The sequence below is a fragment of the Poromitra crassiceps genome, assembly GCF_964638095.1.
Source record: "Poromitra crassiceps genome assembly, chromosome: 6".
Classification (NCBI taxonomy): domain Eukaryota; kingdom Metazoa; phylum Chordata; class Actinopteri; order Beryciformes; family Melamphaidae; genus Poromitra; species Poromitra crassiceps.
Window position 1 is genome coordinate 30,842,496 of NC_139627.1, and position 21,575 is coordinate 30,864,070.

The window sequence follows — 21,575 nt, forward strand, 5'->3', positions numbered from 1 at the left end:
TCATTAGTGCAATTTTCACATCCCATGGGCTGAATTGGACCCTTTGGCGGGCCGGTTCTGGCCCACGGGACACTCCTTTTCTAGGCTCTGAAAAAGGTTTAACTACAGGTATTGCTCAGTTCATTAGTTTTGGATGAATGAGTTTTGGGGATGCACAACATGGATACGATAACCGTTAATTACCTGCTTTTTCATGGCTGATACCAATAGGATAACCGATAATTACCTGCTTCTCATGGCTAATACCGATAACATAACCAATAATTTCACGTTTGTATTTTAAAAAGAAGTTGATAAGCTGTAGTTTATGCACACCTGAGGGTAAGAAAGGCTAAGATGTAGTGAGCAAAAATGGCTGATGTAATATTAGCTCTGACCTCACCAAATCTGATATCACTACTGTGAACACAACAAAAACAAAGAACACTTCTGACTCTTCAAACGTTACTTTATTTTTTTCTAGTAAAGTCGGCAAAAGAACTTCACAAAAACAAACACTTTTGTGGAGCATTTTGCCTAAGAATTAGAATTAAATGCTTTGACATAATCTGTCAAATCAGACATGTCAGTGTATTAAATACAGGTTATTAGTAGTAGTAATTAGTAAGTAAAGTCACTAAAGTGCATCACTGAATACAAAAATAAAGGCATTTAAGCCTATGGCTATTTAGTCTGCAGATAAAACACAGTGACAAAAGGCTATGTCATTTTATGCATAAAGGTATCCAAAGGAATTTATAGATATTGGTATAGATATTATTATAGCCAATATTTATTTTTATGATACATAGTATGGTATATGAAATGATATGTGTATGAAGTGTCATGAATTGATATGGTATGTAAAGCCATTTGAGACATGTTTGTTCTACATTTTGGATGGTTAATTTCACCCCTGCCCCCCGCTCAGACGCGCCCATGCCCCCCGGTTCCCCCGAGGTTAAAGACAAGACCAAGAGCAGCATCACGCTGACTTGGAGCCCACCGGACAAAGATGGGGGCAGCCCCGTGAAGGGTTACATCATCGAGGTGCATGAGGAGGGAACCCCCGACTGGAGGAGGGTGAACCCCGACAAGCTGCACCCCTCCACTGAGATCACCGTGGGCGATCTGAAGGAGGGCAAGAAGTGCAAGTTTAGGATCTACGCCGTCAACGAGGCCGGGAACTCTGAGCCCGCCAAGACCGCTGATATCCTGGTCCAGGACATCCTGAGTGAGTTACACACACTGAGCTGACTAAATACAGCCTCACACCAGAAAGATATCCACTACATAACTGATTGTGATTATTTGACAGAATATAGCAATTGTGACTTAAACTGCAAGACATGCATCTTTTAGAACTTTAAATGTTTTTAAGCAAAGTGATTTTGTTTAAAAAAAAAGAAGAGGTAGAAAAAAGAAAGATGTGTGTGCCTGTGTTTGTATTTATTTCTATTTATTTATTTTACCGTATTTCCTTTAATATTGGCCTGGGGCCTTTATTTAACTCACCCGCAGAAGGTAGCAGGCCTTTATTGGAAGCAGAATTTATTTCAGCTCATATTTTAGTACCATGCCTCCTTGTTTTCTGACCTCCTTTTGGGGTCCATTAGGTAGCAGGCGTTTTGTTACTGCAATGCATTACGGGATAATGATGGTAATCGGTATGCTCCAGAGACTTGCACCGGCCGAGCGGGCTAACATTCGGTTAGCCCTCTGTTAACTTGAATGGGTATAGTGCGACATTTTTTGTCACTACATTATGCTGTTACTGCCACCTTGTGGCACTTGTACATTACTACTACAGTGACATTATACAACAGGCATAGCGATGAGCGAGTACACCATTATCTGTATCTGTTTAACCAACTAAATGATCTGTATCCGTATCTGTACTTGGAGGGGGCGTGGCTTGAATAAAAAGTTTCATCCGAGTACTTGGCGCATCCCTAAAGAGGCACCAGGGGCCGGTTGCACCAAGTGGTCTTAACTATGCCTGGTCGTAACTCCTACGTCGGTCTTAGTTAAGACCAGTCTTTAGAGTGGATTTATGCCTGTTGCACCAACACGGCTTACGTCTGGTCTTAACTACGCCGGTCGTAGCAATGCGCGTCCATGTGAATTGCCAGGGAATGCCCCCTGATTGGATGATGTTGCAAAAATGTGCCTCGCGACCTGCTTGGAGCGTCACTGTGCCACTACGCTCTATCAGCCACTACTGTATGTGCATCACTACACCCCTCCCACCCTCCCTCACTCCGGGGGAAAAATGGCGGCGATTGAGTGCCAGACAGTCTGAATGAAATTGAATGTAACGTTCCCAATTCGCTTCGATGGCGACGTTACGATGGTGACGATGACGGTAAGGACTCAAAAAGGTCTCCGCTGATAGACGGAGATCTCTGTTACAGGCAGGCACTACGCCTCCTCCTGACCAGGCGTAAGAGTTAAGCCTGGGCTTAGTGAAACTAAGGCTTAAGCCCTCTTGGTGCAACCGGCGTAGCTGTTAGGTCGTTAAGTTACGACCGGCGTAGCTTAAGACCAGTCGTAAGACCACTTGGTGCAACTGGCCCCTGGAGGTTAGCGGTATCCACCATTATTTTTTCCTTTGTTTCCAGCCAGGCCTGTATTTGGGCCCGCCTGTATTTGTTCGTGTCGACCACTCCCCTGGCCATTATCAGAAACCTAGCTTTTAATTGACTACTGGCTACTTATTAGAGGAAATAGGGTATTCATCGTTCAGCTGTGTCTCACAACATATAAAAGCAGATTAGTATCTGCATTAAATGCTCAAAATAAATGCATTATTTAGAAACAATGTATGTGTGTGTGTGTGTGTGTGTGGTCCCACAGTTGAGCCGTTGGTCACTCTGGACGTCAGTGCTCAGGACCTGCTGAACTGCAGAGCGGGCACGGCCATCAGGATCGCGGCCACCATCACCGGACGTCCCGTCCCCAAGGTCACCTGGAACTTCGACGGTCCGGCCGAGACGGAGAAGAAGAACGAGCTTCACACGCTGCCCATCGACTCAGAGGTGAGAGGGAACACCACAACTTGCTGTCTCAGAGACATGTGAGGAATGTAAATCACAATCATAAATGACTTGGGAAAACTCTCTTGGCAAGTAATATGAACTTACAGTTTGATGTCTGGGCTGCACACACGTTCTTTCACTGTAATAATGTGTCCAGGGTTGCTCCATCTCCATCTGTTGTTCATGTAAATAGTGACTCCCCCTGCCATTTTAATCCCTTTCATCATGCTGCCACTCTCACTGCAACTCCTCTCGCACAAACTGCTGCTAAACTCTGGATAGAAACCGTGTGTTTGTATATTGTTTATTGTTTCTTCCTTAAGCCTAATTTAAACTTATTGGAAAGTGTCGCTCAACATATGGTCGCTGACAATAAATAAAGTGTCGCTCATGTTGCTGCATTTATGCTTCTCTCCTCGGCTCAACGGTCACGTGACACTTGAACGCTATAGACAGAGAACTAGTGCAGACAGCCGAGAGAGGGAATGCTGTCAGTGAAACCACGTCGGAGGCAAGATGTAATGTATTTGGCTTCAGCCGCATATAACGACACACAATCACACAACTCACCTCCTCTCTCTCTGGGAAGTTGGTCACAATGTTCTTTGTGATTGTCACGAAGTCATACATCAAGGACATGCTGATAAAAATAGCAGGGACACGTTAATTTATTTCATTTCAGCGAAAACCAAAACTAGGAAGTCAAGCGCGTGCCAATCAGACTTGCGCGACACTATGTGACGTAGTCAGCGACACTAGAAATGTCACTAGGTAGCAGACACCTCTCGCCGACACTTGAAAGTGTCGACTCAAGTCCTCATTTCTGTCTGTGACGGTTTCAAAAGTGTCGACAGACAAAGCATAAATTGGGCTTTAGCCATTGCGTCCTACCAGCTCTGCAGCCTCCATATTTCCGCTGCTCTTTGGGCATTTCAGGTCTCGTGCCGTGGGTCACAACACACTCAGAGGCTCCTCGGCTCATCAGCTGATCCCCATAGTATAAACAATAGAGCCGCTCGCAAAAATAAAAGTACTCCGACAGAACGGGCTAAGCCAAATGTAGCTTACTACTTTGATTAACAATAAAACTATAACAAGTAAATAGATGTAGAAAAGAGTGAAAAAGACAAAAGATAAAGTGTTTTTGTAGCCACGACCAAAGATATCGCCACGTTTCTTTCATGTTGCTCATCTTTCATTTGGGACAGCCCAAAATCGCACAGTCTGTCAGAGGTTTAAGTAGGTAGAATCGGGAGGAACCAGATGGAGACGATGGCTTCCGTCCTTGGGCTGTGCGGGTGACCTGATGGAGCCGGATCTTTTAATTAGGTGATTGCCCTAATTACAATGTCATAGAGCAGCCAAGGCCGCGACGTGCAGTGGTCATTAATGATGTCATAAGAGCAAGTGAGCCCGCACAGCGGTCAAGCTGCAGGGCGGGCGAGGCCACGCAGCGGCCGAGCTGCGTATGCAAGCTTAGGCGAGCCTAGGAATCACCTCCAAGTATCCCTGATCCAGTGTTCAAATGTTGGAGGGGAGGCTTCCTTCCAATTTAACAGGACTAATCTTCTTGGGATGAAAACTTTCTGATGGAAACATTACTTTTCCAAACTTTTCAGAGGCAGAGGAAAAATGATTTCTACAGTTATGAGCGTGTCAGCACATAAAGGACTTTGTGTGTGTTTAATACTCTGTAAATCCTCTGTCCCGCTCTCAGATCACCTCCACGGACACGACCTCTGTGGTTGTCATCCCAGAGAGCAAGATGAGCCATGCCGGCCGTTACATCATCAACGCTGAGAACGCCGCCGGGCACAAGGTGGTGAAGGTCCGCGTCAATGTGCTGGGTGAGTCAACACCAACCAATCACACCCAGGAACATTCTTAAACTTTGACAACGCTTTCATCCAAAAACTGGGGGGGGGGGGATTATCACTTTTAAGTATAGAAGAATAACTGGTTAATGCGTGTTGTGTGGTGATCTTCAGACCTGCCCGGCCCTGTTCGGGACCTGAAGGTCACTGACGTCACCAGAGGAACCTGCAGGCTGAGCTGGAAGCCTCCAGAGGTGGACGGAGGAGAGAGAGTCAAGAGCTACTTCATTGAGAAGAAGACTGTGGAGCGCAAGGCCTGGACCAAGGTCTGTCACTAAATGTGGCTTGAAATAGTAAAAATGTATACATGATATCAAAGTTGAGCATCTCATTAAGCATCCACAAAATCTGAGTGAAAATAAATGTTCATAACTATTAGAAAACCTAGATAAAAATAGCTAATTTCGCAGTTTGGACCAGCACAGATCACCTTTTGACATCTCACTGGCTTTTTAACACATTCACTGCCAGCCGTTTTTCAATACTGTAGTTAGCTTCTGCCAGAGGGTTTTTTTGAGGATTCTGGCTCATCTTTCAAGAGCCGAGGATTCGTTCCTGTTAGGATTTTGTGAACACACAATATCTCAAAAGAACTAATAGAATGTGTGCTTTCTCTGTCTAAAAGAGTTAGTTTGTAGAGTTAGTAGTTATGTAAGCATTAGCAGTTGAATACAGCATGGTTTCAGCGTCTGAAAATTTATTCTGAGATAAACGGCTTTTTGTGAAATTCGATAGAACAGTCACTTTAACCATTCATTTTTGGCATCAGTAAGACGTCAGACATCTAAACAATAGTTTTGAACAGTAATTTCCTCCATAACAGCAGGAAACACCCCTCTCCTTCAAACTCCTCCCTCCGTGTGTGTTCTTCTTGGCTGCAGCGGGCGTGTCACAAGCTCGTTTCTGTTGCTGCTGTAACCTCGCGTCACCAGGCTCACTGCTTTGCTGCTGCTGTGCCTGTCTGCTGGCGGCCGCTGGGCAAGTCTGGATGGGATCGCTCGTTTCTTGGGGTTCTGAGAGCTTTGATGAAGCTTTTGCGATTCTGGTCTTATTTATGCTGCGTGTTTCAAAGTGTGTTCCACCCGTAATCTATTATGCAAATTTGCAAAACCCCACCGCCAGCTCCCAAGCGCGAAAGCGTTTTCGCCAATCCATTTTCATGAGAATGGCTTCCTCACACTGCTTTTTGCTTGCCTTCCTCTAGAATGGAGAGCACTGTCGCCACTTAGTGGGTCGGTGGAATGGGTTGTACACGTTCGGTGGCTCCAATATTTTTATAGGAGACGTGGGGGGCATTGATCCACGTAGCACCGTCAAAAAATTTTTTTTTTTTTTTTGACGTCTCAACTCGTCATTGGCAGTCAACCGTTGGATTTTTTTTGACGAGTCAACTCGCCATTGGCAGTGAACATGTTAAGAAAGAGGACTCCATTTCATTTCATTTATTTCATTTGTTTATTTGTGTAGGGACAGATACACATACATAGAACATTTAGCAAGAAATGAACATTTATAGCCTAAGCTAATTTGCAATGCCCGTCCCTAGATGTTATTAAAAGCAAATATTAAAAGCAAAATACAGTAAAATATACAATAAACATAAACAAGGATATAATCATGATAATAAACAATCATAAAACATCATAAACAATCATACACAAAGGATATAGTCAGCATAGGTCATCAAGTTTACACCCACACATCCCAGTGAATACAGTCACTCGTGAGTACATTGGTGATTACTCTTCGGGGAACTGGTTTAGGTTGTTTTCAAAATGATCCCAACTACAATCCTGTTTAAAGTCCCTGGAAACCAAAAATAAATATGTGTTTTGAGTTTATTACACCCCAGGAAAATTTGTTATTAACCACCCAGTCAAATTTGAACTGAATTGAATGTCCCCTAGTATGTAAAATTAGGAACTGTTCTCAATGCGATTCAACTACTGTATGCTCTGAAGGCTGTCTCTGCAGACTGTGGGGGCGTAATATGAGCTGGCTGCAGCCGAGGGTGTAGAATGCTCTTCAATAGCCAATGACAGTCGAGCAACCAGCAAGGAACGCCCACACACCCGTATATGGACGAAGCAGCACAAGAGGCAACTCAACACCCTGCTCTGCTACGCTCTTCCGCATTGACTGTCATCTTTCCTCGAGACCAATAAATGTAAAAATCATCGAAAATAGCTCACTAAGATACAGAAACACGATCTAATGTGTCTAATGTACATACAAAGAACTGCCACGGTCAGACTTTTGAAACACACATTAAAAAATACACGCTGTGTCTCCCTGGAGCGAGAGGTTGCTCCCGACTTGCTTCCTCAAATGAAGACCGAATGTGAAGCACTCTGAGCGCCTGACTCGTGCTGGAATGCCGGGGGCCTTTCTGGAGCTCAAGAGAGAGTCACATGTCTCTAGCCTGGCAAATGACGAATTACACAGCACATGCACGAGTAACAGCAGGCTGGTGGGGTGAGCGGGATTTTTTTAATCTCAGCTTTGACAGACAACTGAGAGCAGCTTTCTCATTCGTTCAATATTCATGACGGGATAAATACAATATATCAGATAATGAGCCCACTTCAAATCCTGCAGCAGAAAACCGTGATGACAGGGAAATGGTGATATTTACGATTTGGGTTTAAACTCATGTCTCATACTTTTTGAGGCTTACAATTGTGCACATAAGACACTAAATTACATAGTTAGAAGGTTTTTGTGGATTTTGGTTGCCAGGGTCTTTAAGATGTGTGGGCAGTGAGTTCCACTTTTTAACCCCCTGTACAGACAACTCAAAAACTATAATATGGGTTTCCAGAGGCTTTAAAATGTGTAGATGCAATACAATACAAGTTCACTGCCATTTTTTTTGTTTTCATGTTGTATCATATAATACCCCTCCAGGTGAACCCAGCCTGTGCGGCTCAGTCTCTGGTGGTTCCGGACCTGATCGGCGGTCAGGAGTATCTTTTCCGCATCCGGGCCGAGAACCGCTTCGGGTTCGGACCTTACGTTGAGACCATCGAGGGCGCCAAGGCCGGAGATCCCATCCGTAAGTAATGTTATGTTTACATACCCCTTATTTATATTCATATTTTTGCTGTGTCCTGTTATTGTTCGCTGCTTTAACTATTTGCTGCTTCAACTAAGTTTCATCTTATCAGAGGACGTATGTTTTTACAATGTTTTACACAAAAACCTGTCTCTTAACAATAAAATAAAATAAAATATCATCCGGTCGGGGGGCCTGGTCGGGGCGGAAGGGAACTGGTGGGAATAGCATGATCCTCCCACGTGCTACGTACTGCCAGTGAAGCTCCCTGTCGTCAGGTGAAAAGAAGCGGCTGACAACTGCGCATGTGTCGAAGGAAACATGGTGCTAGTCTAGGGCTCTCCCCAGATCGGCAGAGGGTGGAGCAGCGACCGGGGCAGCAGGGTGAAATTGGCCAAGTACAATTGGGGAGGAAATGGGGGGTAAACCATGGGGGAATATATATTATATATATATATATTATATATATATATACTGTGTGTGTGTGTGTGTGTGTATATATATATACTATATATATATATACATATACTGTATATACACACACACACACACACACACACACACACACACACACACACATATATATATACAGTGTGTGTGTGTGTGTGTGTGTGTGTGTGTGTGTGTGTGTGTGTGTATATATATACAGTATATGTATATATATATATATACAGATCCTTTCCAAAAAAAAAAAAATCGTGGAAATAACATGGATAACCGTGGACTTCAGCGGATTGTCAAGCAAAGACGATTCAAAAATTTGGCGGAGATTCAGAGGGAGTGGACTGAGGCTGAAGTCAGTCATAACTGAGAAGTCACTGCTGATTTTCTTCACACTATTCAAATTTCTTGAAATACTGTTTTGGGGGTTTTCTGGAGCTGTAGGCCAAATTATGAAAAATGAAACAAATAAAGGCTAGAAATATTTCACTTTGTGTGTAATGAATCTATGAAAGTTTCACTTTTTGAAAGGAATTATAGAAAAAAACTAACTTTTCCATGATATTCAATTTTTTTGGAAAGGATCTGTATATATATATATATATATATATATATATTAGGGCTGTCAAACGATTAATTTTCTTAATCACGATTAATCTTGCGATTAACTATAGTTAATCGCGATTAATCGCATCTTTGTATCGCATGTTTAAAATACACATGATACACACATGTTACGAGAGTGGTATACAGTGGTATACATCACACCAATATCCGTTTCAGTGTAGAATGGTTACAGTAGTTCCTGGCTCTGCTCTCCCCTAAGAGTGCAATGGACAAACAACCATGTCCAACCCTGTATCACCCCATATCATGCTGTGAATCTGTGTTTTCCAAGTACGGGTGCTCAAAGATCAGAGATCTCCTGATCTCACGCGAATCCAGCTGCCTCACAAGGACCCATATCATACAAACAAACAAAAATAAAAGTCCACTGCTAATCAGCTAATTGTCTCGTCTCTCTCCAGATCCACCCGACCCTCCCACCAGGCTGAAGATCCTCTCTGTGAGGAAGGGCACAGTGTCTCTGAGCTGGAAGGCCCCCAAGAATGACGGAGGAGCACCCGTCACGCACTACACCGTGGAGCGCCTCTGCTGGGACGCCTCCGGCACCCAGAAGGAGTCCTGGATGAGGTAACCATCACTTATATACTCACTGTTTTCAATCTCTTCTTAGGACCTATCTTTACACACTTGCTATAAATGTCTTTTTTTGTTTGTTTGTTTTTTTCCTATGTCATTTTTGGTAATTTATTGTCATGGTTTAGTTTGTCAGTTTTGTATGTAATGTATTTTGCCGAGACTAGTCTCACTTCCCAGACTATCTCTGTTTTGTGCTCTACGATCGCAGGAGAAAAAATGCTCCGTTATCTTTACAAGCATCCACCGAAAGTACCAAGCAGGCCTGCTTTAGTGCACAATTCAAATCTTCATCAAAACTTGACATTTTTGGACTGTAACAACGCTACCTTGCTAGCTAGCATTGTTGTTGTTTCACAGCAGTGGAGGTATTTGAGAGCGAGACGCAGGAAGCGGAAGGTATTTGAGAGTCTCCACGCTAGGTTGAAAGAATCAATTAAAAATCCACTTGAAATTTTAAAAGGATCGGTGCGATTTTGGGAAAATCTAAAAACGATGCCCAGACCTGCAGGTATAACAGGAGATATGTGATGTTCGTGTGTGTGCGTGTGTGTCTGTGTGTCTGTGTGTGTGTGTGTGTGTGTGTGTGTGTGTGTGTGTGTGTGTGTGTGTGTGTGTCTGTATGCGTGTGCGTGCTTGCATGTGTGTGTGTGTGTTGCAGGTGTAACAGGAGAGATGTGGACACCACCTGCTTCCTGGCAGAGGACCTGACGGAGGGAGACGAGTACGAGTTCAGAGTGAAGGCTCACAATGACGCCGGGGTCAGCCGCCCGTCTGGGACTGCCGGACCCATCCTCATACAGGACCAGACATGTAAGACCACCAGGGAGCGGGGGAAGCCTTGAGAAATGCATCACTCTCATTGAGTATTTTAGGAAATCCCCCCTTCCTTAAAAAAATGAATACAAATCCACACAAGTTAATCTCAGGAGTGGATTCCTTTTGTTGTTGTTGTTGTAGATCAGCGTTTCTCAACTGGTGGGTCGCGACTCAAAGGTGGGTCGCGGGGCCGTTTTGATTGGGTCGCGGACATTGGCCCAAATTTTTTTTTTTTTTTTTTTTTTTTTTTTTTTCATATTTCATTTGAGTTAAATTCAGATTATTGAAACTGGATTAGCCTGACCAGTTTTACTTGTTTAACAAGCTGAAGCATATGCTCTGCCTGTAATTCAAGAGAAGTCTGCCTTTTCATTTCATATTTAATTTTAGTTCAATTCAGATGATTGAAACTGGATTAGCATGGCCCCAGTTTAATTAAAAGTTATGACCAGTTTAACTAAAAAGCATATAGCCTGCCTGTGATTCAAGAAAAGTCTGCCTTTTTATTTCATATTAGTTAAATTCAGACTATTGAAACTGGATAAGCATGACCAGGTTAACTTGTTTTATTATTATTATTATTATTATTAACTTGTTTAAAAACATATAGGCATGTAATTCAAGATAAGTCTGCCTTTTATTTCATATTTCCTACAGTTCAAATAAGACTTTCTGAGCATGACCAGTTTGACTTGTTTAAATTTAAAAACATATAGGCCTGTAATTCAAGTCTGCCTTATTTCAATTGGTTTTTAGCCCTAGTTGCACTTCTGTTGCACTTTTTTGTTCATTTGAGGTTTATAACAGTGCATGAAGGCATTGTGTATTAAATTAATGCGTTATTTTTTGTGCAATAAATTTGAGTGGTTTAAAAAAAAATCTGAAATTTGGGTCGCGACTTCATGACAAGGAAAATAGTGGGTCCTGAGGCTACACCAGTTGAGAACCACTGTTGTAGATGGCTTCAAATAGAGTGGTGCAGAAATGAGCCCTAAAACCCAGAAATGTGTTAGCATGGGTTCCCTCATCTCAAAGTCAGTGGGTTTTTGGTTAGACTAGGCATCTCGCGCGCTATGCGTGCTCGATTCTTAGGCTCGCTACTAGGCATCTCAGAAGGTCATCAAAAAACACTGGTTACTCTTCTCCTGTTTTCCTTAGGTGCTCCGTCCATTGAGGTGGATGAGTTCATGGAGGTGGAGCAGGGAGCAGACGTTAGCATCGTGGCTAAGATCCGCGGCTGTCCGTTCCCCACCCTCACCTGGTACAAGGCCCCCCCTCACAGGGCAGAGGACCGGGCCGAGGTGCAGTACGACGAGCACATCAACAAGATGGTTTCAGACGACAGCTGCACACTGCTGATCCAGCAGGGCAAGCGGCCGGACACCGGCCTGTACACGCTGGTGGCCTCCAACAGCCTGGGCAAGGCCACCAAGGAGATGAGGCTCAACGTCCTGGGTACAACTCACCACCAACACCATATACTTCCTGTCACCAACACTATACACTTCCTGTCACCAACACCATACACTTTCTGTCACCAACACCCAGGGCTGGATCTAGGGGGTGGCAGGGGTGGGCTATGCCCACCCAAAAAAAAAAAAAAAAAATCTCCCTTTTTGAATTCCAGGTGACCCCACTTAGGGTCGCGACCCCAAGGTTGGAGACCACTGGGTTAGTTAGTTTAGGGCACCTAACAGTAGTTATAGCTTTAATTTGATTTGAGAAATAAGCTCATCCAATGAAAAGAATATTATGGAGTTGATTATTTTAAACTATGGATGAAGGATTGTTATTTATTTGTTAGGGTAACAAAGTCAATCTGCTTTCAAAGTTTTAATTTCAGTTTGAGTTTGAATAAGACTAAAAGTCTTGTAAATATAGGTTTGAAGGCTAAATGGCAAATAGTTTTTAGCTATGGTTAAGTCTCACTGCACTAGTCTTTAATTTGATTTGAGAAATAAGGTCATCCAATGAAAATAACTGTTATGGAGTTGATTATTGAAATTATGGATGAAGGATGTTTTTAAGTTTTATGATAAATCAATCTGCTTTCAAAGTTGTTTTCTTTTCACTTTTAAGACTAAAAGTCCTGTGAATATAATAACAGTTGTGTAAATAGTTAGTTTGTTAGTTAGTTTGTATGTACATATTTAGTTTGCAAATAGTTTTAATAGTAGGAGTTTTGTAAACATTGGCCTGTCCCCTGAGTGAAAGTTCATACTTAGGTTACCCACAGCACAATGTGGACACCTAGTGGAACAGTTTAGTGTTAGAATATAATGCAACTTAATCCCCATCCCCAAACCGAGAACCTTTGGGCAACCTACCGCCAAAGATGTAACAGGCTAAAAACGGACCTGGTACCAGCTACTGTATGGCATACTAGCTTGTCGACAATAATGTTCCAAAGTTAGGCACATTTTTGGCGAGTTTTTTTTTTGTATGGCTATTTTCATTGCCCCCCCAACATTTTCAATTGCCCACCCAGTAACCTCACCCTAGATACGGGCCTGCCAACACCATACACTTCCTGTCACCAACACCATACAACACTTCCTGTCACCAACACCAATACTGCCTGTCTGTTCAGGAGACATACTGTACATACTGTACTGAACACCTGTTCAGGAGACATACTGCACCACCAACCTAGTCTCGCTTGCCAGACTATCTCCGTTTCATGCTGTACCCATGCAGGAGAGAGTCTGGCTCCTCTTGCTCTGATTCTGGTCTAGCGGGGAAAAAGGCTCTGTTATCTTTACAATCATCCAAAGTACCAAGCAAACCTGCTTTATGGCACAATCCAAATCTTCGTCAAAAATTGCCATTTTCAGCGTGTAGCATCGCTAGCTAGCATTGTTGTTTCACAGTGGTGGAGGCATTTGAAAGAGACACGCAGGGAGTGGAAAGGGATTTCCCTTCGCTCCGACTGAAATGGGTTGTAGGCGGTCAGAGCCAATGGCAGCGCTTGCAGGGAGTGGTTCAAGGGATTTCTCTTCCGCTGCCGACTGAAATGGTCAGCAGCACCAATGGCATAGCTTAGACCTGCAGCCTGCTTCCAGGCAGTCAGACTACCACCAACCTGATACATTATCAGTGTTGGGAGGGCTACTTTTAAATAGGGTTGGGAGGGTTACTTTAAAAATGTAATCCGATACAATCACTAATTACCTGTTGAAAATTGTAATCAGTAACGTAATCCAAGTATCACAATATAAAAGTAATCTAAGTGATTACTTTCCATTACTTTTGGATTATTTTGGAACAAATTTCCCGCCATTGACTACTGGAGTCCGGGGGCATGCTCCTCAGGAGGACATAAAAACCCCAGCTCTGTAATACTCATTTCAGACTTTATGTGTTGGTTACAGCAGGCTATCAGCTAATCTATCTAGTGTCGCCTGTTTCCTATTAATTATATTACAATAACAATGCACATTTTTTAAATCTGTTTTTGGAAATGCTTGCCTCATATGAATTGCTTCGAATTTGGCTCAAATGTCCACATGGACTCAATGATGAACTGATTAGATTTTGGTGGTCAAAGGTCAATGTTCAAGGTCACTGTGACTTCACGAATGCCATTTTCATGCTTGTTAACGCGATATCTCAGGAATGCCTTGACGTAATTTCTTAAAATTTGGCTCAAACATCCACTTGGATTCAAGATTAGATTCAAGTTAGATTTTGGTGGACAAAGGTCAAAGTTCAAGGTCACTGTGGCCCCATGTCCGTCCGTTCCATCAAGGAAGGGCGGCGGGGCAAGGTAAAGGGGGCCATAGCTAGGGATAAGTCGTAGAGAGTCTGGATTCGAGGGGTAGGTAGGGGTTGTGGGTGGTGAGAGGGTGTGTGGTGAGGGAAAGGGTTCAAGCTAGGGAAAATGTGCCATAGCTATGGATAAGCAGGTCGTAGAGGGTTCAGGGTTCATGGGGTGGCTAGACAGAGTGGCTAGGGGGATGTGGGTGGTGGGAGGGGGTGTGGGGGTCAAGGAAGTGGCAGGACTGAGGAGAAGGGATACGAAGGTCGTAGAGAGTCGGAATTCGAGGGGTGGGTTGGGGGAATATGGGCTAGGAAAATGGGCCATACTTAGGGATAGGAAGGTCGGAGAGAGTCTGGGTTCAAGGGTTGGGAGAGGGACTGGATGGGGCACTCTGGGTGGTGGGAAGGACCGCGAAGGGGGCTACGGGAAAGGGGCCATATAGAGATAGGAAGGTCATAGAGAGTCGAGGGGTGGGTATGGGGAATGGTTGGGGTGATTTGCGTGGTTTAGCGGTAGGGGTAGGACCATTTGCCATTCTGTATTGTTGCATAGAGTGCCAGAAGACTGAATTAATATTTCTAGTAATAATAATAAAAATAAAAATAAAACAAATTTGGCTAAAATGACTGAAAAATAAAACTTGAAAGGCCCTTTTAGGTCCCTTGCACAAAGGTTCAAAGGCTTTATTCATTGGCTAGTCCGTGTTGAGACGGTTAAAAAGCCAACAGGTTTCCATTAAAAAGAGTGGCGGTAGAAGAGCACATCAGGCGGAGCTTAAACAAAATCACAGAACTTTAGAGGAGAGGAGTAGCACATCCAAAAAAAACTCATGGTTGTCATATTCCCTGTCTGCAGGCCGTCCTGGACCCCCCTCCGCTCCCATTAAGTTTGAGGAGATCGGAGCGGAGAGGATCACGCTGTCCTGGCTGCCTCCCAAAGACGATGGAGGCTCCAAGGTCACCAACTATGTGATCTGGAGGCGCGTGGCCAACCGCAACACCTGGGTCCCGGTCACCAACGAGCCCAAGGAGCGTGTCTGGACCGTGGAGAGTCTGATGGAGGGACACGAGTACGTGTTCCGCATCATGGCCCAGAACAAGTACGGAGTGGGAGATCCTCTGGACAGCGAGCCCGAGGTCGCCCGCAACCTGTACAGTAAGTCACCTTACTCAAACTATGGAGTGTGTTTTGTATTTGAACCAGTGTCGTAGTCGAGTCCGAGTCCTGTACACATTTTCAGCACTCGTGACTCAACTTGGACCTGGCACTGATGAGCATTCAGGCATTCAGGCTCAGACTTGTTAATTGATAAAGACATGGCATTGATTAGATATTGATAGCTATATTGATACTAGGGCTTTCAATCTTCTTCTATAATCCAAATCGATTTTCAGTGCTTTATTATTTTAATATTTGTTTTTTATTTGAAATTTTAATTCATAAAAAATATAACCGATTAAAAAAAAACATTTTTATCTTGTTTCGGTCCGAGTGAAATAATGTTAATAATAATAAGAATAATAAGAATAATAAGAATAATAAGAATAATACACTTTATTTGTATAGCACCTTTCATAACTTAAAATGTTATGTCTCTCTCCTGATTCTAAATATAGTTGAATTGCTTGGTTTGAACTAGGGCATTCACGACTAGTGAATTTTACTAGTCGACTAGTCGTCTCTAAAGGTAGTCGACTAGTCAGAGTTTTTTTCTCCCCCCAATAAAAACACTAAACTCATGTCAAAACGTCTCAAATACAACCAGGCAGCAGGGCTATTAAAATGCAGGCATAACTAATGTAGTAGGCGGGACCAACCTGGGGATATGTGAAAAGCAGAGCCCTCGATTGGCTCTGAGAGGTTGTTTACAAATTAACCGCGATCTGATTAGACTAAACCCAGCTGCTTGTCTGAGCTGGAGATGTTGATCGACCTTTTCTGACCAAGCTTGATCAAGTTGATTCCCAAAGCATTTGGCAATAAATTAATATAAAATGGCATGGCTGATGGCTGTTTTCTCTAATGTTATACTTTTATAATCCAGACGGGTCGAGGCTTCACAGGCTAACGTTTCATTGTTTTTCCACTTTTAATTTGAAGGCGAAACAGGGAAATAGTATGTGTGAAATGATATAATTGACAGACCAGTGTCAATTCAATCTACTATCACACCATTTCCCTTTTCGGCCATCAAATTGAAAGTGTGAAACCCAGCTAACAAAAACATTATTCACAAACAAATGGGTAACGTTACTTAAGTAATGACAGCTTATCATTATAAAGCATGGTTAAAACGAACTCCACTTACACTTGAAGGTCTGCCATGCTGCTATCCTGCTGGCTGTGTAGTCCTGCTTTGGGCACGAGGAGCAGGTTTTCTAAAGTAACGTTAAAGTTAGTTAGCAACCTAGCGTGGGCTGCAGCTGTCCACATTACAGTCCGGTAGGATGCTTCCTAGTATCAAAAGTGACTTTCCTGACACCGTACAAACAACTGGCCGCACTAAAATGAAGTAATGGTTTTCACATGCTGGTTGGCAAAGCAATACGGACGAGATTTGCGAGGATATATATATATATATATATATATATATTGAATAAGAAATAAACAAACACTAGACTAAGAGTCCAGCGGACCGCACAAACTCCTCAGACTTGGACCAACTTTTCACGTGGCATTTAGTTGCAACAGCTCACAGATACAACGCATTTCGCATTCGCAGATGCTTCATCAGGTTCATTCATTTGTATCTGTGAGCTGTTGCAAATAAATGCCACGTGAAAAGTTGGTCCAAGTCTGAGGAGTTTGTGCGGTCCGCTGGACTCTTAGTCTAGTGTTTGTTTATTTCTTATTCAGTGTAATTTTTCTTGCTGTGACCAGCACCTCCCGCTCTGGATGTGCACGAGTGCTCTACTTTTGATAGACATACATGTATATATAACTCGGACTCAGGTAATGGGGACTCGACTAGGACTCTTTGGTGACTCGGTTACTCAAAATAATCCACAAACCTTGTTGTGAGCAGTTTCATGTAGGAACTATTTTCTTTCAACTTTACATCCGTTAGCTGCTAGCTTACTGCTGTAGTTATAGGGTGTATTCAGTCAAACAAACAAAAAAGTTCCTACATGAAACTGCTCACAATAGGGTACCGCAGGAATGAGTCCAGAAGACCGGGATGTTAGCACTTCCGGTTCCTTCGTCTAAAAGTAAAACAAAAACAAAAACAAAAAACGTATCTTTACACTTCAAATTGGCCTCTGCGAAATGTGCTATACAAATAAACCTGCCTTGCCTTGCCTCCAGCGGTACCTGGGCAGCCTGAGAAGCCCACTCTCTCCGGCATCACCATGGACTCCATCACGGCAACCTGGGAGGAGCCTGAGGACGACGGTGGCACCCCGATCACCGGCTTCTGGCTGGAGCGAAAGGAGACCACGTCTAAACGCTGGGTCCGGGTGACCCGGGACCCCATCCGCCCTATGGCCATGGGCATGACCCATGTGGTGACGGGGCTCATCGAGGGTGCACAGTATCTGCTCAGAGTCACTGCCATCAACGCCGCCGGGCCCGGGCCCGCCAGCGCCCTCACGGACCCCACCTTCGCCAGAGACCCCATCTGTAAGGACAGAGCACGAGTTAGACACTGAAATGATTTGAATGATATTATAGACTGTACATTAGCTTAGCTTTGGGGCTGATCCTACAGAAGCCCTACGATCCTACGGAGACAAGAACAGGTGGGGGGAAAAAGGTTTTGTCTAAGTTCACTATTGTTGTTGTTGTTATTATTATTTTTTTCATTTGTGAAACAGGCGGAAATATTATACTGGCAGAACATATTTTCCCCCACTTATTTTCCAACATATTTTCACAGATAAAAAACAACTAACAACTAACTAAATAAATAAATAGGGAACTTAGAAAGATTATCCTGGCAAAACCTGTTCTTAAGTCATAAACACAGGAGAGAAAACAAATGAAAGCAGACTTAGGAAGACTTTTTTCCCCTCACTTGCCTCTCAGCCAGGGCTTCATAAGGGTTTTCACACTGCACATACTGTACACACCCAGAGAATACAGTGTGAAACGCCCTTAGTTCTTTCCCCAGACGACGTGATTCAAACATAGGCAAAGTTTGCGTTGGTTCAGGGAGTTCACTGAAGTAGTGGCCGTAGCCAAAGATGCATGTAGGGATTTAAATATGTGCATCCTCCAAGTCCATACGGACTCCAGAAAGTATTTACAGAACTACTCGACTGTGGTGTCCACAGCTGTCCATGTAGTCGTGTAATGTTGACCTATAGGAAAACCATGTTTTATCATTTTGCGCCCAGAATGGCTCCAACGAGACTGGCACTGCCCCGCTCTAAGATCAAGGTGACATCTACACATCATAACATGTAGACATTCGATTCCTTCCCCATGATAATTGCAATCAGGTTTAAACGGGTATGCTGATTTCAAATCAGCATACCTGTTTAAACCTGATTGCAATTAATATTAAAGGTCCCAATTCGTGCAGCTGTAACCTCTTAAAAACGTGTGTCTCTGGTCCATAAAACATGATTCTGGATTAATCTGTCGAAAATATTGCAACCCCGTTTGTTGTGACGGAGTTCTCACTTCCTCATCTGGTCGCTTCCCAAGAATGGCCTGTTTCTATAATATATTCAGAACTAACAGTTCCCATTGGCCGCTGAGGGAGAGCCCGCCCCAGGCTCCCAGCGGCCAATCAGATTAGCGTCTGTGGACCAGCACGCTAGGTTGCGAGTTATCGTTAACTTAACGGTACTATCCTAAAGAGGACATCTCAAAATGCCTAGACTTACCGAATGCACCTCTGCAGTTGCTGGATCACGTACAGTTGGCGTCGCTCCAGCTAGAAGTGTTAATTTTGTGGCTATAGACTAAATGGTGCAGGTAGCTTGTGTGAGAGGGACCCGCGCAGTATGCAGGAGGAAGCTAGTGACGTCGATATTCTCTCGAGATTCCTCTCTGGGCAAACGACGCGTTTGGGGGTGTGGCTTGGAGGAGACTGCAGGGGGACGCTGGATAGGGACAAATCCAACTGTGGCAGTTCTGAGCGTGTGACCACTCATTACAGGGAGGGATGACAGCAGTATATATGCATTTACAAGTAAAAACAGCTTTTGCACGGACCTTTAAATACACCATTTATGCATCATTGGCAGAGTAGCAGAATGTGCACTCAATATGCAGATTATTACCTAAAAACGCACACTCGTGTCTGGATTTGCTGACATTTATTATGAGCCAATATCTGAGGGGCATAGCCTTGATGTAAATAGCAGATAGAATGTGTGTGTAATAACCTCTCCATGCCATGGAAAGGTGTGTGTGTGTGTGTGCGCGCGCGCGCGCATCCTTCATACCTTCACCAGGTCTGCCTCCCTCCGTCTGACACCTGTGTCATTCTTTGTGTTCTGTGTGTTTAAATTCTGTTTTCTGAATTCCTATGGAGTGATTTTATTTATTTATTTTATTTAAGTTGTAGGCAGGTTTTGCAGTTTGGAAGTTTGGTTTCTATGGTAATTATCACAATTTTCATCATGGACATATTAGTCGGGATATGGAAATGCACCTGCTGATATCCTAATTATGAATTTTCGTCTAGATTTTTTGTGAACCCCCAACCTTAAAGTTCAAACTTTGCCTATGGATTCAAACACCAAAAACCACATTTTCCTGCAGTGAAGCATTGAGTCATCAGCCATGACACTAAGCAACTCTTTGTCGTCCCCCTATAGCTCCCCCCGCCCCTCCCACTCCCAAGGTGTCCGACTGGACCAAGTCCACGGTGGACCTGCAATGGATCCCTCCTCTGAAGGATGGAGGCTCCAAGATCCTGGGCTACCTGGTGGAGTACAAGGAGGAAGGAACTGAGGCCTGGGTCAAGGTGTGCAGAAACAAAACACTTAACACATTCGTATTACATCATAAAATACAATTCTGACAACTCCATCAAGCCAAGTAAATAAATAATTTGGGGCTTCATAAAACGGATTTTCGTCTTCCATGCAGACTCTTAACCTTGTAAAGCCTGAACCATCAAATAATTGCCAGAAAATACCTTTTAGAGACTGGAGTGTTTATCGGATCCTCTGACAAATTAAGTGGGTTTGATGTTTGCAGGCCAAGGAGACGGAGGTGAGAGGAACCAGGCTTGTGATCACTGGTCTGAAGACGGGCACCCTCTACAGGTTCAGGGTGATGGCCTTCAACACAGCTGGGATCAGCGAGCCAGGGGAGGTCCCCGAGGCCCTGGAGGTCAACGACAGAACCAGTGAGTCACTCTCACATCTTCTCATTAAACAAGAGCTGTTGTGATAACAAGTAATTTAGTGTATTTCTCGAATATAAACTAGACCAGGGGTTTTCAAAGTCTGACACTGCGGGCCTCCCCTCGGCTCTCGGACAGAGCCTGGAGCCCCCAAATACTAATACTATCTAAAAATCAGCATCAGTCTCACAACAATATGATCTCTATGGAGGAGTGTGATGCTGGTTAACCATTTGAATTGGATATGTGGTTAAAGAGTAACTACACCACATCTAAATCTGTGGTGAAGCCGGACACGTAATGGTGAAAAGTAGGGTACTGAACTGACCTGCTATTGGCTGGTCTCTGTGCTCTGTGATGTCACCCACTATAGAGTACAACAGGTGGTGACCTGGTACAAAGCCCAGCCAATAAGAGAAGGCCAGTACCCTATTTTTCACCAGTTTACACCACAAATTAATAGTAGTCTTTGAGTCGGGTCCATCAGCATAGCTCTTCTGTAATAACGCTTATACTGCCTGTCCTCCCCCAGTCGCTCCTGAGGTGGACTTAGATGCCTCCGTGAAGGAGAGGATGGTGGTGCATGCGGGCGGAGTGATCCGGATCATTGCCTACGTTTCGGGCCAGCCGGCCCCGGAGATCACCTGGGCCAGGGACGGCGCCACACTGCCCTTCGAGTCCAAGGTGGAGACCACCGCCATCAGCTCCTCTCTGGTCATCAAGCCCTGCACCAGGAAGCACCAGGGGATCTACTCCCTGACTGCCAAGAATGCAGCAGGAGAGAAGAGCAAGAACATCACTGTGGAGGTTTTGGGTGAGCAATTCCTTTTGTTAGCAGCCCAATAGACAAGATACAAGATACAAGATACTTTTATTGCCACACAACCAGGTTGGTGGTATTTACTGTAGTTTCAGTACAGATATATTATAGCTCTGAAAACATGAAACAGCACATGACAGGACATGGATACATTTAGACATTTACACAATTACCACTTTCCCAACAATAAATACATAAATACTAGATACGAGACCAACAGACGTTTAGTTAAGGTGAGGGGGGAGAGGGAGTGGGGTGCCGACTGAGTTTAGAGTCCGTATGGCT

The 21,575-nt window shown here is 43.9% G+C and overlaps 1 protein-coding gene across 1 annotated transcript in view; it reads left to right on the forward strand.

Annotated features, from left to right (window-relative positions):
• ttn.1 (titin, tandem duplicate 1) overlaps positions 1-21,575 on the forward strand; it is a 252,137-nt gene that overhangs the window by 93,476 nt on the left and 137,086 nt on the right. Inside the window, exons 64-76 of the mRNA XM_083637998.1 lie at positions 911-1,213; positions 2,836-3,017; positions 4,735-4,864; positions 5,006-5,157; positions 7,799-7,946; positions 9,416-9,581; positions 10,249-10,400; positions 11,565-11,861; positions 15,022-15,321; positions 17,473-17,787; positions 19,938-20,086; positions 20,323-20,473; positions 21,003-21,284. Coding sequence (XP_083494124.1) covers positions 911-1,213; positions 2,836-3,017; positions 4,735-4,864; positions 5,006-5,157; positions 7,799-7,946; positions 9,416-9,581; positions 10,249-10,400; positions 11,565-11,861; positions 15,022-15,321; positions 17,473-17,787; positions 19,938-20,086; positions 20,323-20,473; positions 21,003-21,284 — 2,727 coding nt within the window. The remainder of the gene's footprint in view (positions 1-910; positions 1,214-2,835; positions 3,018-4,734; positions 4,865-5,005; positions 5,158-7,798; positions 7,947-9,415; positions 9,582-10,248; positions 10,401-11,564; positions 11,862-15,021; positions 15,322-17,472; positions 17,788-19,937; positions 20,087-20,322; positions 20,474-21,002; positions 21,285-21,575) is intronic.